At 36.3% G+C, this 17,949-nt stretch overlaps 1 protein-coding gene across 1 annotated transcript in view; it reads left to right on the forward strand.

Moving 5' to 3' along the window:
* Positions 1-17,949, forward strand: part of Vps15 (vacuolar protein sorting 15) — a 529,585-nt gene that overhangs the window by 426,388 nt on the left and 85,248 nt on the right. Inside the window, exon 27 of the mRNA XM_090391958.1 lies at positions 7,280-7,469. Coding sequence (XP_090248084.1) covers positions 7,280-7,469 — 190 coding nt within the window. The remainder of the gene's footprint in view (positions 1-7,279; positions 7,470-17,949) is intronic.

Consider the following 17,949-nt stretch of genomic DNA (forward strand, 5'->3'; position numbering starts at 1 on the left):
CAAAACACTGCTTTCACCTACACTCTTTCTCCTATATATTAGTGATCTTCTTTCATCATCATCATCATATTACTGCCATGTACCCTCTCAAGGGATGTACAGGATATGATAGGACTACATGAATAATTTACATCATTACTAACTTCTATCTACAGTTTTCCTCCAAATCAGTCTGTTACTTATCAAGATTCCAACATTATCATATCTTATATTTCTATCGTCTAAGGCACTTTGTACCATATCAATCCACCTATATCTTGGTCTTCCTCTGGGTCGTTTTGTCTTCCTCTGGGTCGTTTTCCTGTAAACCTGGCAGAGAACACTTGTTTTGCTAATCTTTCCTGGCCCATTCTGTTTAAGTGACCATACCACCTGAGATTAGCTCTGCTAACACATTCCTGGATGTTGACAATGTCAAGCTCTTTCCTAATATCCTCATCTTTCTCAGGACTCTCATATCTGTGGTCTCTAGTCTTTGGTCAAGTGTTTTACTTCTGACCCAGCTCTCAGATCCATAAGTGAAAACTGGTTTGAACACTTTCTTGTATACAGCTAATTTAGTGTTCCGACTAATTTCTCTCTTATTCCATATGAATTTATTCAATTGACTTCCTACCATACCAGCTTTCTTGATTCTGTTGTCTATTTCTATATTTAATTTACCATCTTCACTAAAAATCGTGCCTAAGTAGCTGAAATGTTTTACTTGTTCCACAGGGTCTCCATTCACAACACAGTTGACATTTTCAATGGTTCTGCCTATTTTCATTGTCTTTGTCTTTTTATTGCTGACCTTCATACCATATCTATTACAACAGTTATTCAATTTCCTTAGAGAATCTTGCAGACTTGTAGCAGATTTATTTAGAACTATAACATCGTCTGCATAAAGCAAAGAGCTGACATTAACATCTCCAATTTTGATAGCATGTTTAATGCCACTTTCCTTCATAAGGTAATCCATATAAATTATGAATAACAGAGGGGATAATGTACATCCTTGTCTCACACCAGATTTAACATTAAACCATCTTCCTGTACTTCCTTCAATTGTAACTGCTGACTTGCAACTCAAATAAACACTAAGTATTGCTTGATATAATGCCGTATTGACACCATATAACTGTAGCTTATTGAATAGCTTCTCTCTTGGCACCTTGTCATATGCCTTTTCCAAATCGACAAAACTTAAATACAGATCTTTGTTATATTCTCATGATTTCTCAACTATTTGTCGTAAAGTGATGAGCTGATCCTGACAGCCTCTATTTGACCTGAATCCAGCTTGTTCTTCACCAAGCTTTTCTTCCACAATTCTTCTCAACCGTTTCTCAAGTATACTTGCATAGATCTTGCCAGGAACACTCTGTAAGGAAATACCTCTGTAATTCTCACATTCAGTTTTATTTCCCTCTTTATATATGGGTACTATGAGAGCTCTACTCCAATCATCCAGAATTTGTCCCTCTGTCCAGGCATTCTGAACTATGCAGTGCAGCCACTATAAGACTTTTATACCACCATACTTCAGCATTTCTGGTCGAGTATCATCTGCTCCTGCTGCCTTTCCACATTTCCAGCCTTTGATGACTTTTTCTACTTCAAGTATGGATATGTATTCCTGACTGCATGCCTGGTCAGTGTTTATTATCACTGTGCTGTCTGCTTGTTTCATTTTTGGCAGTTTAACCTCCAGAATATTTTGCCACCTTCTTGATATTTATTTTCTATGTTCTTTCCAAAGTTCCCCCATGACTTTTGTTTAGCTAGTTTTACACACTGTTTAGCTTTCTTACATTTGTCTCTGTATTCTCTAAGAGCACAAGCTTACTTATTTGCCAGGAACTTTTGATATGCTTTCTTCTTTTCCTTCACTGCCTCTTTAACTTCCTGTGTCCACCGTATAGTTCTAATTTTTCTATCCTTGCAGACAACTTCACCACATGTCTCTCTAGCTGAATGAATCAGGGTTTTCTTCAAAGCTTGCCACTGAATCTCCAAGGTTTGGTTCCTGTTCTCAAACTCTTTCATTTTTTCTTCAATAATCTTTGTGTACTTTAGTCTACAGTTCACATCTGAGAGCTGCTCAATTTTTAATTGCTTTAAAACTTTCTTACATGTTATTCTTTTCAATATGAAATTCAATTTTATCCTTCTTAAGACTAAATAGTGATCACTTTCAATTTCAAATCCTCTGTACACTCTGGTGTCCTGCACCAGAGAGATCACATCATTGTCAATGGGACTTTTCTTATTCCTTGCCTCTTCTCTCCATGTGAATTTGTGCGCATTTTTATGTTGGAACATGCTGTGAGTAATAACCAGCTCATGTCCTGAGCAGAAATCCAACAGATATTTGCCATTATTATTAGCTTTGCTCTTTTCTCCAAATTTTCCCAAAATATTTTTATATTTCTGGCAATCATTTTCTACTCTGCTATTTAGATCCCCAACAAGGACCAACTTTTCCTTTTTCATTGTGTCAGTTGCTTTTTCTAAAGCCTCAAAAAAATTCTTCCACTTCTACCTTAGTAGAACTTTCTGTGGGACCATAGGCACAAATAAGTCTCATTGTCCAGTTTCCCATTCTCATATTCTTTCATTAACATCCAATCCTGTTCATAGCTTTGCTGATGATCATGCACTCAATTTTGATGCACTCAAAAACTTTGTAATATAATACTCATATTATTTAAGTCTCAAGATCTTCTATGTTAATAATCTTCATGCCATTCTCAATTAGGGGTAAGATGTATAATTTTATGGTGCAGAAAGTGAATTTTTATGCTACCAAAAACACAATCCTGTTTTATTTCCACTAAGAACGACCATGTCTCGCTCTTATTTCAATAAAATTCCACTCACCAGATAAAATCGGTTTTCTCATTCTTAGGCTGGCTTTCATTTTATCCTGTCTTGGTGTGTGGTATTCTTTTTTCTTTGAAATACTTCTCTTCTTCTTCTCACCTCCTAACGCTTTATAAATCTCAAATCTGATCTGCCACCAAACTTTCTCAGAGTGCTCATTTGTATCGAGAAGAGAGCTGTTCATTCAATAAATGACTCCCCTTCCCTTTCTCACTGACTCTCTCCAATTGTATCCCATAGACACTTTGTTCTCTGCATTGTTTTTTCTATAGATATTTTCATGGATGCTGTTACTCTGAACTGGTCACCACCATTTCTTCACTTTTCCCCTAATCATGTACAGACACAGGTAGCATCTGGTCAACATCCATTTACATTCAGCTCTAAACTTGCTTAACCAACTTCTCATCCCTTTTTCTACATCCAGTTATATTTAGATATCTATATCTAAATAGATATTTAGATAGATATTATCTCTCATTGATATTTAGTGTCTTCCTTGTGTCCCTTCTTCAGGTACTACTTTCACTGACATGTTCTGCTAAACTAGCCGCCATCATTCCTAATCTTTCTTCAAGAATATTAAATGCAATTGCTGGTCTGTATTCATTTTCTTTCATTCTGTCTACCTGTGTTTTTTGGAATGGACTCCTCACTATGTCTTCTCTGAAGACTATAACCTTCAGCTGTTTAAGAGCCCATTCCAAAAAATAGAGGTAGACAGAATGAGCAAGTATGGATATAGATCAGCAATTGCATTTATTATTCTTGAAGAAATTTATTTATTCTTGTAAACTAATTCCATTCTTCTTCTCATCCTTTATTTTTTCATCCAGCACTGATGTTATATAGGTCTTACAATCTTTTGTCTGTGGATCATATATATATATACAGGGTGTTCGGGATAAATTTGACAGTTTCGTAAGGAAAAAGAAAATCTTCTTTGTATCTATTAAATTTAATGAATTGACAAAAAAACATTACAGGCAGAGTTAATTACAATACTATCAACAAGATTTACTCAAAATAACCACCATTAGCATCGATCACAGCTTCAATTCTGCTTCGGAACCTCGAACAAGCAGATGCTACAGTCTCCCTGGGAAGGGCTGCAAAAACTGTTTTAATTTTATCCATTAACTGGGCTTTTGTATTACTGGAAGTGCGATTGGTGTCTTTTTCAACTGCGCCCCATACAAAATAATCCATGGGGTTAAGGTCTGGGGAGTTTGGAGGCCAAACATTTGGACTGGTGAAGTCGTAGAAATTTTCAGACAACCATTTTTGACTTTTCCCAGAGGTGTGGCAAGGGGCCGAATCCTGCTGCCATACATACGGCCTACCATTGGCTACCCTTGTTATCCAGGGCTTGACTACAGTTAGCAACTCCACGAACAAAGCCCGAATTCCAATGCCAGGGTTCTTCAACACCTGTTCCTGCAGATTTGCGAGGAATTCTGCTGTACGAACGCAATCAGATCGTCTGCTAGGGATCTTTCTTCTTGCTACATCCTCGTAGTCACCATTGCAAGTCTCTAGTTCATGCCTGATTGTTTTTACTGTATTCAGGGAGCATTGGGCAGCAGTCGTAATATCCTTATTTTGATGGCGGGCACGAATCATCATGATACAAGTTATTCTCTTCCATGATTCAGGTGGGTTCCAGCTATCCATCCTTTCTGACATCTTGTATATGAATGAAGAAGGGTCCAAACTTTTAAATGAAGAGAAGTGTGTGTTAATACATGTAACTTACGGAAAAATATAATTAATTATAAATATGTCAAATTTATCCCGAACACCCTGTATATATAAATTACCATTGATAGTTCAAATATAGTTGTGCTGAAATGGTTACAAATACTTCTAAACCATAAATCGTTATCTCACTTAATAGAAACTTCAATATTAATACTATCCTACAATTACTTTAGCTTCTTAAAACTTCTAATAATAGATTCAGATTATATGAACACATGAACAGAAGAAAATTCATTACTAATCATAATAATCACATATTTTAATTTGAAACTTACAAATCATCTTCAGTATAAGTAACAATTGAATAAGATAGAATAATAATAATAGATTTCATAAACTGTGTGCTAGAGTGGCCTCAATAAAATAGATATGAAATCGATGCTGACCTATGGAATATAGTTCTATATATCTCTAGATAATCTCCTTGCCAATAATTTGATAAACACACATTCATGTCCTTAATTTGATTTCCTCTTGCAAAATAAAAACCTGCAGCTGATTACCCTGCTTTGCCTCAGTTTCAGTGTGCCGCTTTCTGAAGCTCTTCAGTTGTTGTCGCAATGTTAAAGCGTTCAGTTTTGCTATATATTCAAGCTACTTTAGTTGTAAAAACAAATTTTTGCCCATTCTTCCCCCCCCCCCAGCAAATTTTTATATTGGACATCTCAAAGACTCTTTGCCTTTATGTAGCTACAATCTTTTTTTCTGAGTATGTTATATAGATGACATCTTTGCTATATGGCTACATTATGAAGCTGATCTTCCTTCATTCCTAACTAAGATCAATGGCCTCCACCATCAAAACATGTTCACTGTGGGAAAGGATGGAGTTCATGGACATAACATATAGCATGACTCGGCACATCAGCCTTCTCAGTGAATTGGCATTTTTGAAACACTTCTCAATAAAGCACACACCATGTTCTCTGATCCCTCTCACCTTAAACTAGTACTGGCAAAATGATCCAGTGCATACTACAGACTTACAAGCCTGTTCCTAAGAACTCCAACCCAAAGTCATCCCCTGTACATAATGCTACCCAAAGTGTGGGTTGTGGCCCCCTTGGGTGCCATAGGAGGGGGGGGGTGAAATAATGAAAACAAATTTAAAATCTTTTAAGACTAAGTAGTTTTTTTATCTTAAAAGAAACGTATTTAATTTTTATTATTTGTTTTTTTGTTATTTTTTATATTTTAATGGGGAAAAATCGCACATTTGTGCGGGTTCACAAATTTTGCTTACTGCGTATTTCGGTGTTTAATGAATATTAGTAAATATATGCTTATTCATTTCATTTCAAAGCAGAAATCTAAGAATTGCAGTTTCAAACATTTCACCTGAAATTGTTATTAAACTTCTTTTATGTTTTTAATTCTTTCTTTATTACTAATTGTTTTACTTTTCATGTGCTGTACTGCAAATGCACAATAACATATCTATCTATATAAAAGTATGACATAATGTGCCATGTCAGATGTGTATGTAAGATGCTAAAAATGTAACATTTGCATTTGATTTTTGCAATATTCACTGTGTATGTTTTGTATTCAATATAAATACAATAAATATTATAATAATATATGTTTATATTATGATTTTGTTTCGAGGGGGCCGTGAAATATTTTAATTTTTCCAAAGGGGGGGCCCTTGACATCCAGAAGTTTGGGAAGCACTGACCTACATCACTAAATCTGTTGCAAAGATCTGAAAAAACTACAACTTCTGGGAGAAAAAAAAAAAAAAAAAAAATTCCTTTCTTTCCTGTCATTCATGTTACTTTCCACAAAGGATAAGCAGTCTCTTCTCCCTACCAAATGTTTATCAGATCCCTAGATTGTCTTCTCATATTTTGGATCAACAGAACATTCCATTTAGAAGAAACTACAAGAACATCATCAGTCCTACATCCTTTATTTAAAAAAAAAAAAAAATCTAGTCTAGCTAGCATGGAGTTGACCCCAACCAGATCTTTCTCTCTAGGACCTCACTTTTATTTAAATATCATTTTAAATCCGAGTGTTTATTCAGAGAGTGATGCAGCACTCTTCCCCAATTTGAACTATAATGACTGTGTTTCCCTATCAAAAATATGGGGAAGTCTAATCTGTATTAATTGTAAATGATAGCATTTTTTATGCATTACTTTCATATCTGTTGTACTGTGTCACTCTACCAAGCATCTCATATCTAGCTTATGAAATCCGTTGTTGTTATTTATTCTGCTTTTGTGAGTTATCAGTTATAATGAAGATGATCTGGAAGTTTCAGATCAAAATATCTGGTTATTTAAATTAGTAGTAAACTTTTTTTGGCTCTGTGTTCATATAAACCTATATGTATGCCATAAGTACCACTTAAAACTCACTTAATGATAAATTCATTTCCACCAATATTTGTTAATGAGCCTACATATGATAGGTTGCAGAGGTCCCATGGATGGGCAGATGATTAAATAATGTGAGGATCCTGCTATAAATAGTAAATAGCATGTAGTGATCTCACTAAAGAATGATCATCTGTGATTCAAAAACATGCACTTGGCCAACAAGGCTGGCCTAATTTAATTCTTGATTCTTCTTTAATAAAAACTATTATTAAAGAAGAATCTGCTGTTAAAAAAAAAATAAATTCCTTGTTGATAATTTTCAGATCATTGTCTGCCTTGCCAAGAAGAGCTTCACTGTCTCATTCTTAAGAAACTAGATGAACTAACTAGAAATGATGTTCTAAGAGAGGCAAGTGAGAATGCTAATAGAGATGATCGGCCGCCTCCAGTTAAATGGCACCCTCGTGGAACCTTGGTAGCTCACCTTTGTGAGCATCACGGAGCTGTGAATAGGTTGGTAATAAGAAATTTCTTCATAGTTAAAATGTTTTTCTTGGAGAAGGAAAGACACTTTATTGTAATAAATCCAAATTATATTAATTGTCAAGCACTTTTAAAATTAATGGTTATAACTATTAATAAAATAATTTCATTACAGTTGGAATGGAAGTATTACTGCTTTGGATAGTCAATTGTTGAAAGTTTTTCCACTTGGTTATACTATAAATTAAAGATACCAAGAAATTATATACTTGGTTTCATCCTTTATCCAAGTGTAAGCAAACAGAGTTTGCGCCTGAAGTATTTTCAGGACTGGGGCAAGTCGTGGTAAAGGTGGTATGACTTCACATCACTTGCCTTGGTATCCCATAATGCAAAGCACATCTCCCTGCAGAGATGTGCTTTGCATTATGGGAAGGGTCACTACCCAGACCGGTTTTGACCTTTATTGAGGTCTCATCAGTGTGAGCCAGACCCAGAGGTGGTGATACTAAGGTGGAAGTAATGGAGAAGTCATATGTCCATATGCCAGTTGCCAAAAGGTGTCACACCTTATTATTAAAATACTTATTATTTTAAAAAAATAATTAGGTATCCCATAATGCAAAGCACATCTCTCTGCAGAGATGTGCTTTACATTATGCTATGCATTATGGGAAGGGTCACTACCCAGACCGGTTTTGACCTTTATTGAGGTCTCATCAATGTGAGCCAGACCCAGAGGTGATGATACTAAGGTGGAAGTAATGGAGAAGTCATATGTCCATATGCCGGAGTATTTTAATAATAAGGTGTGACACCTTTTGGCAACTCATATATGAAAGTATGACTTCTGCATTACTTCAACCTTGGTATCACCTCTGGCTCCCACTGATGAGACCTCAATAAAGGTCGAAACTGGTTGGTGATTTGATTCTGGGGCAGCAAAGTTTTTGTTCCCTTAAGGTTTTTTGCCTTAGGGAGCTTTTGAGCATCCAGGGATTTGGATCCGTTGGGGTGGTCTGTATTAGAGCTTCATTGGCTGATGCTTTTCCTGGAATACGAGTGGTTCTACTTTGTGGTAGGGGGGAGCCTGTCACTGAGGAGAGCCACTGCTGAGTTAAATGATCACTCAGGTAGCTCGTTGTTGGGTGATCTGAGTGATCACACGAGTTTTTGGAGAGGTAACCCCACACTTAAACAGGGAAACTGGTCTGGGTAGTGACCCTTCCCATAATGCATAGCATTATACATCTCCTCAAGGAGATGTACTTTGCATTATGGGATACTAAGGTAAGTGATACCACCTTTACCACGAGTTGCCCCAGTCCTGAAAATACTTCAGGCGCATACTTTATTTGCTTACACTTGGATAAAGGATTAAACAAAGTATATAATTTCTTGGTATCTTTAATTTATTGGATATAGTCAGCTTTCACCTAGCAGACACTGCTATAGTGAACTTACTCACTAAAACAAATTAAGGTTCATTATTTTCTGAAATGTAAGTTGACATTGATAAATTGTTGTATGAAATGGATTACTCGTGTAAAAAGAAACATCCTTTCTTTTTAAAAGTTTGGCTCAGTGTTTTGTGAAAATCCCTAAGTTGACATTCATAGTAGTATTTTGTTCATTTTGTGTACCTATAAAATGGATACATCTCATGAAAGCTTTCAAAAATATGTAATCTTTCTCAGCACACATCCATGACTCAAAGAAAAATTGCCAATCAGTGTGGTGTTGGTTTGGGTAATGTGATTTTAAAGAGGTTTAGGGAGACAGGTATCTTTTCTCCTGACAGAAAAGGAAAACTAGACTTACTCAAGATTATTTACTAGTTAGGAAAAGCAAAATTAATCCAAGATTGTCTACTGTAGACTTAAATGGAGACTTGGCAGCTGGTGAAATTAATGTTCTTACAAGACAGTCCGTCGAAGATTGTTGGAAGTAGGTGGGGGCAACTGCTCACAGACCAAAAACAGAAACAACTGTTGATGATGGCTGTTACAGAAAAAGAGGCTTCAGTGGACAAAAGTGTTCAGAGATTGGACTGTTGAGAAATAGAAGAAGTAAACTCAGATGAGAGCCATTTCTTTGTCCAAGGAGAGAGAGTGTGTACTCTTTGTTCACAAATCAGCAGCTGAGAAGACTTCCCCACTCACCTTCAACAAGCTCCTAAACCCAGCTAAAAAGATGTTCTGGGATTGTTTTACATGCAAGGTCTAGGATAAATTGTACTGTTGATGATATGATGAAAGTGACCAATATTATATTGGAGAAAAGACTGGTCCCACAGAGATCCAGAAAGTCAAAGAACTGAACTCACCTTTCAACTGAATCTTGCTCCTGCCACACTTTGAAAAAAAGTGAAAGAGTTGCTCAAAAATCACAACATCCATTTGCTTCATTGACCAGTAACTCTCCTGATATTAATCCAATAGAAAAATTTGTGGGACAGTGAAAAAGTGATTTGGAAAATTAAATTGTGATGCAAAGAATAACTTAATATAACTTAATACATTCCATTATGAAAGTATGGTTTCAAGATGCAGATATAAGAAAAATGTATTCTAGTCCATGCGTAAACAAATTAATTAACTTATTAGGAACATAGGAGCACATATAAATTATTAGGTTCTTGTGAAATTAAAATTTTTCTTTAAAATGTGGGTGTTCGGATTAATTTGTTCACTACTGTATCATCATCATTCATACAGCATGGTCCAGCTAATTGTAAACAAAGTCCTAGCAAGGTTAATAACAGAAGTTGAAAACAAAGAAAAAAAAAGTGGATAATTAATGCAGATGAGCCCTTTGGTTGGAAAGACCTGGGTTCAAATCCCATCTATGATGTGAGGAATGTTTATCAGGCAAAACAGGCAAACTGGTCAGAAGAACACTTGCAATATACAGATATAGAACATTTCAAAAATAAGGATTAACTAAACTATTCCATCAAATTTAGTTTCAAATACTTGCATGGTGAAGTGTGGGTCTACACATAAGGAAGGAAGGAGCAATAAGTAATGCTGCTTTCCTTAATTATTAAATTGTGAATTATGCTTAGTCCATTATATCTGTTCGAGTTTGCAGGATATGTAGTTTTACAACTTCTTTTATGTAATCTTTCTATGAGGAATCTGCTTTTAAATTAAAAGCTTATTTAAACAAATTCATGTTCCAGCCAAAATCCCAATTTGGTGAGAGTTGATTATATTGAACTTTGTATAGAAAAGTGATGCTCAAACCAAATGAAGTTTCTCTTTATATGCTTTCTAGTCTTATGTTTTTGTAACATATTGCTTTACCTAAATTCATCAGGACACTTGATAATTAGTATTTGAAGATGTCACTAGTAATAGATGTATGTTTTGAATTAAGCCATTAGAAATGATCTTTCCTCTTTGAAATATTTGTTACAAAAAAAAAAAAAAAAAAAAAAAAAAACTGAATACAGAAGTGAAACTTTCACCATTAAGAACAAGTCAGATTTTGCAATGCATCCATGGGAAGATTGATGTTATTCCAGACTTAGCCAACCATGTGCATCTTTTTTATGTTAGTACAGTGGTGAATCATAGCAGAAAGCACAGTATGTTTTGTGGTTTAATGAATTAAAATATGTGACAGTTGTTCACCACTGGTTTGGTAAATAATTTAATGTGATTTTATGTTAAACTCTCTTTGAAAAGAAATTGATTGCTGCTGGGCCATTTGAAAAGAAAAGGCCTGTTGGGAAAATATCCCAATACACCTGATTGTGCATGATGACAGAATGCTTGTTTGCCACCTTCCCTGGAAAGCATCTTAAAGTTAACACAAAAACAATATATATATATATATATATATATATATATATATATAAAACATATTTATATGAAAACTTTTTTATATTTTGATTTTAAATTAATATAAGAGAAAAATGGTACATAAACATTCTTTACAGAAAACTCTCTCCAGGTTTTGAATCAGCTTATCATTTAACACCTTTTTCAGTATTTGGGTTTACTTTCAATTTGACAGAGAAATCAAACTGACTGTCATTCATTGATACATAGCTATGCATATTATTATTATTACTAGAGACCTCCATGGAGTCATGGACTCGTTGAAGGAGGCCACATATCATTTGCACTACATATCACACTATCTTTTGAATTCATTCACTGCTTCCAAAGGCAAGCCATTTCAGTCAAGCACTACTCTATGAGAGAAAAATCTAGTTTTCAGCCCATTCTTGACTGCATTCATTCTCAACTTCTGTGGATGCTCTTTTATCCTCTTACGACCGTCTATAAATTGAAAAATTCCATCTGCTGATACTTTTAAATCACCCTTTTTTTCATATGACCCTTTCAAAAGTTTTTAGGTCTATCATATCGCCCCTCTTTCTCCTGTCTGCTAGCACCTGCAGCCCACAAATTTTCAGTCTCTCTCTCTCTCTGTCCTCATGATCATTTATGTTCCACAGTCCTGATATTATCTTTAACACACTCCTTTGCTACTCTCCTTCTCTACTATATCTGCATCACCTCAGAAATCAGGAGGCTAGATCTATGCACATTGATCTAGATGAGGTCATTTCAAATCCTTGTAAAGAGGCAAAATGACTTCCTTATTGTTACCTTTCAGTGTTCATTTCAGTATTGTAATTATCCTCTGAGTTGTATTCACAATTTTTGCTATATTACCCCTGAACTTCTACTTCCTATCTGCTAAAACTCCAAGATCCCTAGCCTGATCAGTTCCTTCTAGCATAATTCTGCCAATATAATATGCTATTGGATATCTCATTATACCATAGGTGCATAACTTTATATTTACATATGTTATTTAAACAGCAGCACATGGTAGAAAATATCTGATCATGGATGTAAGTGGATCCATGTATAAATTATTTTTCTTACATTGAAATAATGAATTTAGATAAGTATATAATGTTTTCATCTATATGCATCCATTCTTTAAGTGTTCACCCTCCTTTCTGTTTATTTTTTTATATTAATCTTTCTTTTCAGATTGTTTATTACAGTCATTCATTAGCTGTAATATTTAATACATGCAAGCATTAAGAAAAACTTTGTTTGCTTTGATGGTTTCCTCAAAGTGTCCAGTTTGCCTCAAACACTGTTAATTGCAAATAATGTAAATACTTCTAGCTCATAGTATTAATTATACTGTAAACTAGCTGTTGTTTTACATTTCTTCTCTCCCCTACATGCTTCATTTTGTTCATAACTTTTTTTTAACATAGATGGCACCTCATGTAAGAAAGTTTTAAAGCGAATAAAAGTTGAGCAGATCTCAGATGTGAACTGTAGACTAAAATACACAAAGATTATTGAAGAAAAAATGAAAGCGTTTGTGAACAAGAACCAAACCTTGGAGATTCACTGACAAACTTTTAAGAAAAATCTGATTGATTCATCCAGAGAGGCATATGGTGAGGTTGTCTGCAAGGATAGAAAAATCAGAACTCCATGGTGGACACAGGAAGTTAAAGAGACAGTGAAGGAACAGAAAAAAGTATATCAAAAGTTCCTGACAAATAACTCAGCTTGTGCTCTTAGAGAATGCAGAGACAAATGTAAGAAAGCTAAACACTGTATAAAACTAGCTAAACAAAAGTCGTGGGAGGAGTTTGGCAAGAACATAGAAAATAAATATCAAGAAGATGGTAAGATATTCTGGAGGTTGTTGAAGAAGCTTAGAAATGGAGGAAAGAGTGCTGTAAAAGGATTTAGAGATGATAAAGGTGACATGAAAACAGGAGAAAAAGATATCCTTGAAGTATCGAGTAATTACTTTGAAAAATTGCTAAATGAAACAAGCAGTGATAGCACAGTGGTAAAAAACAGGCGTACAGTCAGGAATACATATCCATACTTGAAGTATAAAAAGCCATCAAAGGCTTGAAATGTGGAAAGGCAGCAGGAGTAGATGATATTCAACCAGAAATGCTGAAGTGTGGTGGTATAAAAGTCTTACAGTGGCTGCACTGCATAATTCAGAAGGCCTGGACAGAGGGACAAATTCCTGATGATTGGAGTAGAGCTCTAATAGTATCCATATATAAAAAGGGAAATAAACTGAATGTGAGAATTACAGAGGTATTTCCCTACTGAGTGTTCCGGGCTGGATTTATGCCAGTATATTTGAGAAATGGTTGAGAAGAATTGTGGAAGAGAAGCTTGGTGAAGAACAAGCTGGATTCAGGCCAAATAGAGGTTGTCAGGATCAGATCAGATCAGCTCATCACTTTACGACAAATAGTTGAGAAATCATGAGAATATAACAAAGATCTGTATTTAAGTTTTGTCGATTTGGAAAAGGCATATAACAAGGTGCCAAGAGAGAAGCTATTCAATACACTACAGTTATATGGTTTTAATGGGTCATTATATCAAGCAATACTTAGTGTTTATTTGAGTTGCAAGTCAGCAGTTACAATTGAAGGAAGTACAGGAAGATGCTTTTTTTTAGGCTTGCATGGTGATCCGAATGCATTTTTGAAAATTATGGAGACAACTACCGTGTTTGAATAAAAACTTTAGTTTAATATAACTAAAATCTACAATTCGACGTTTCGACCTTTATGTCAAGGTCATCTTCTGGAGCGTACAAATATACACAAGAAACAAGCTATACTACAATCAAACTCTTGTTTGATTGTAGTATAGCTTGTTTCTTGTGGTATGGTCACTTAAATAGAATGGGCGAGGAAAGATTAGCAGAACAAGTGTTCTCTGCCAGGTCGGCAGGAAAACGACCCAGAGGAAGACCAAGATATAGGTGGATTGATACTGTACAAAGTACCTTAGACGATAGAAATATAAGATCTGATAATATTGGAGTCTTGACAAGTAACGGACTGATTTGGAAGAAAATTGTAGTTAGGAAGTTAGTAATGATGTAAATTTTTCATGTAGTACTATCATTTCCTGTACACCCCTTGAGGGTACATGTCAGGAATTTGATGATGATGATGATGTTGGTACCTAATTAGGACTTTAGTTTTTGTGTTGTTCGTTACAACACAAAAATTGTTCAAACTAATCCCATTGTTATACCAGATTGTTGTTGTTTTTCATACTGTTACAAGCTGTTTTTGTGCTCTGAAGATGCTGGATATAATTCCAGTGAAATATCAGCAATAAGTTAATAAAAAGTTATTTTCTTATTTCAAGGTTGATTCTAGGTTGGTAAAGGAGGTGGATTGATGTAAGATCACTAGTACATCGGCATACATATACTTGCTTGATCTGGTATGAGGTAGATCATACATGTAGATGTTAAAAAGTATAAGGGATAACACAGAGTCCTGAGGAAGACTGTTGTGAAGGAATCTGGGCCTGCTCTTTTTTCTGCCAATATGGACCCGGATCTTTCTGTTGGAGAGAATAGAATCAAAAAGTTGGAAAGTTTTTTTAACACTTTATAATATTTCCTAGTTTTAGGAGGATGCCCCTGATCCTGACAGTGTCATAAGCAGATGTTAAGTCAATTAAAGTTGCTCCAGATTTAAGTTTCTTCTGGAAGCCTGCTTCAGTTAGAGTTGTCAGGACCAGGACCTGGTCATAGCAACTTCTTCCTGGCCTGAAGCCAGCTTGTTCAGTTGTGAATGCTCTTTCGATGAGTGGTGAAATTCTTTTAAGGAGAATTCTTTCAAAGAGCTTAAAGGTGGTGCAAAGCAAAGAGATAGGTCGCAGGTTTTTCACGTCATTTGGATCTTTCCCTGGTTGGGGCACGGCAATTATTTTGGCAATTATTTTGATTTCTGAAAAAAGGGCAGCCAGCCATGTTTGGCCATGTTGACCAAGATGTTTTAGAAAATCAGGGAGTATACCATCCACTCCTACCTTTGCCATTCTTGGTAAGTTTTAAGGCTATTTGTACCTCTTCCCGAGATACTGGGTGTAAGAGTTCAGGAAGCTTGGGTTCCATCTTCAGGATTTGTCCGGCGGAAGCTTGTACAGCAATTTTCCTGGTAGAGCTGGGATGAATCTTGGAGATTTTCAATAAATAGTTAGCCATTTGATCTGGAGGTTATCTCTGTTGTTCTGTGTGTTGTTGCCTCTGCTCCACTTAATTTTCTCAGAAGTGACCAGCTTCTCTGACTAGATGTGACGAAATCGAGTTCATTGATGGTTGAGATCCATCTTTCCTTTCTGTTTTTATCCAGGGTTGATATGAGTCCTTAGCAATAGTTGTATCTTCAGTTTCCTCATATTTGGCTGGAGTTCCTCACTTTCTGTACTCCAACATGGGATATATTGTTTTCTGTAGCCTCTAGGGATAGAGGCTTTGCTGCAGATTTGAGTAGTTTAACAAATCGAGGATAGCAATTAGGAGTGGGTGGAATTATTATTATTATTATTATTATTATTATTATTACGGGCAACTCCGGGGAGTCATTAGACTCATCGAGGGAGGCCCCAAATCATTTTCATCACAACTATTCGACATTCATACAGTATCTATCATACCTCGCCTTAAACTCATTCACTGTCACAGCATCCTCCACAGACTCAGGGAGCACATTCCACTCATTCACTACTCTAAAAGTAAAGAACCCAGCTCTAACACCTTTACTAACCACACTTTTGTCCAGTTTCCATGGATGTCCCCTAGTCCTCCCACAACCAGCCCTGTTCTCAAAAATATCTTCTGAATTAATTTTATAGAAACCCTTCAGTAATTTGAATGTCTCAATCATATCTCCCCTCCTCCGCCTATCAACCAATTTTTGCAACCCACAAATCCTCAACCTGTTCTCATACGGTTCATTCCACAGACCTGCTATCATCTTGGTCACTCGCCTCTGGATCCTCTCCACCTCCTCCCCATCAAGAAGAAACCTAGGTGACCAAATCTGGGCACCGTAGTCGAGATGAGGTCTTATCAAGGCTCGATACAGAGGAACAATAACCTGCTTGTCTCTGCTTGTCAACGTATTCTTCAGCAACCAAGTGATTTCATGAGCTGATTTGGCCACTTTTGCAATGTGTCTCCTAAATTTCAATTCCTTATCCACCAACACTCCTAAATCTTGTGCCTCATCAATTTCCTGGAGCACGGTTCCACCAATGCAGTAAACTGCCTCCAATCTTTTCACACCAAAATGCATAACCTTACATTTTGCCACATTAAATTGACATCCATTCTCCCTAGCCCAGACCTCCAATCTATCCAAATCATCCTGCAAAATTTTGACGTCATCTGCATTCACTATTGCCCTACCCAACTTCGCATCATCCGCAAACAATTGAACTGTTCCTCTCAGATCCTTTCCTATATCATTAATGAACAAATTAAACAGCAGTGGTCCAAGAACAGATCCTTGTGGTACACCACTAGTCACAGGCCGTCTTGTGGACTCTACTCCTGAGTAAACCACTCTCTGATATCTCTCCGTCAACCATCCTCCTATCCATCTCACCAACCCTATGTCCATTCCCATATGCTGCAATTTACTGATTAGAATTCCATGTGGTATCCTGTCAAAGGCCTTAGCAAGGTCCAGTAGAATCACTGTAAACCCATTACCCTTATCCAGTTCAGCCGTCACTGTGTTATAATACGTGAGCAAGTTACTGAGGCATGACCTACCCTTCACAAAACCATGCTGTCCCCGATTCAGTATCCCATTTTCTTCTATCCAATCTTGTATTTTCCTCTTGACTATTTTCTCTAAGACCTTGATAATGATTCCTGTTATCCTGATTGGCCGGTAATTTTCAACAGCAGCCTTGGAACCACCTTTGTGCAGTGGAACTATTTTCCCCTCTTTCCACCCCCTTGGGACTGACCCAGTCCTGAGGCTCAAATTAAACAAAATGGTCAAGGGCACTGACAATTCTTTGGCCGCTTCACGTACGACACGAGCTGGTATACCATCCAATCCCACAGATGTATTGACATTGAGGTTCTGTAATAGACTAGTTACCTCTACTTCATTCATCACAATTCCAGTATAAGCTGTTGGTTCTTCCATTTCCGCAAAGTCACTACCTGGATGATATACTCTTGCAAAGTGCTCGCTCAGTAATTCCACAACATCGACTGATTCGGTTACCTCCTTACCCTCAGCATTTTTTAAGATCATTCTACCATGAGCATTTTTCCTTTTACTTGCAACATATTAAAAAAACTGTTTGGGATTCTCTTTAGCCTGCATGGCCAATTTCCTTTCGTAATCTGCTTTTGCTTTTCTTACCACCCTTGTTACCATCCTGGCTTGAGCTTTATACTGTTCATGCACCTGATGATCACCCTTTCTGTACTCCAACATGGGATATATTGTTTTCTGTAGCCTCTAGGGATAGAGGCTTTGCTGCAGATTTGAGTAGTTTAACAAATCGAGGATAGCAATTAGGAGTGGGTGGAATTATTATTATTATTATTATTATTATTATTATTATTATTACGGGCAACTCCGGGGAGTCATTAGACTCATCGAGGGAGGCCCCAAATCATTTTCATCACAACTATTCGACATTCATACAGTATC

This window comes from Typopeltis vanoorti, chromosome 4 (assembly GCF_054136105.1).
Source record: "Typopeltis vanoorti isolate ZY-2024b chromosome 4, IOZ_Tvanoo_1.0, whole genome shotgun sequence".
Taxonomy (NCBI): domain Eukaryota; kingdom Metazoa; phylum Arthropoda; class Arachnida; order Uropygi; family Thelyphonidae; genus Typopeltis; species Typopeltis vanoorti.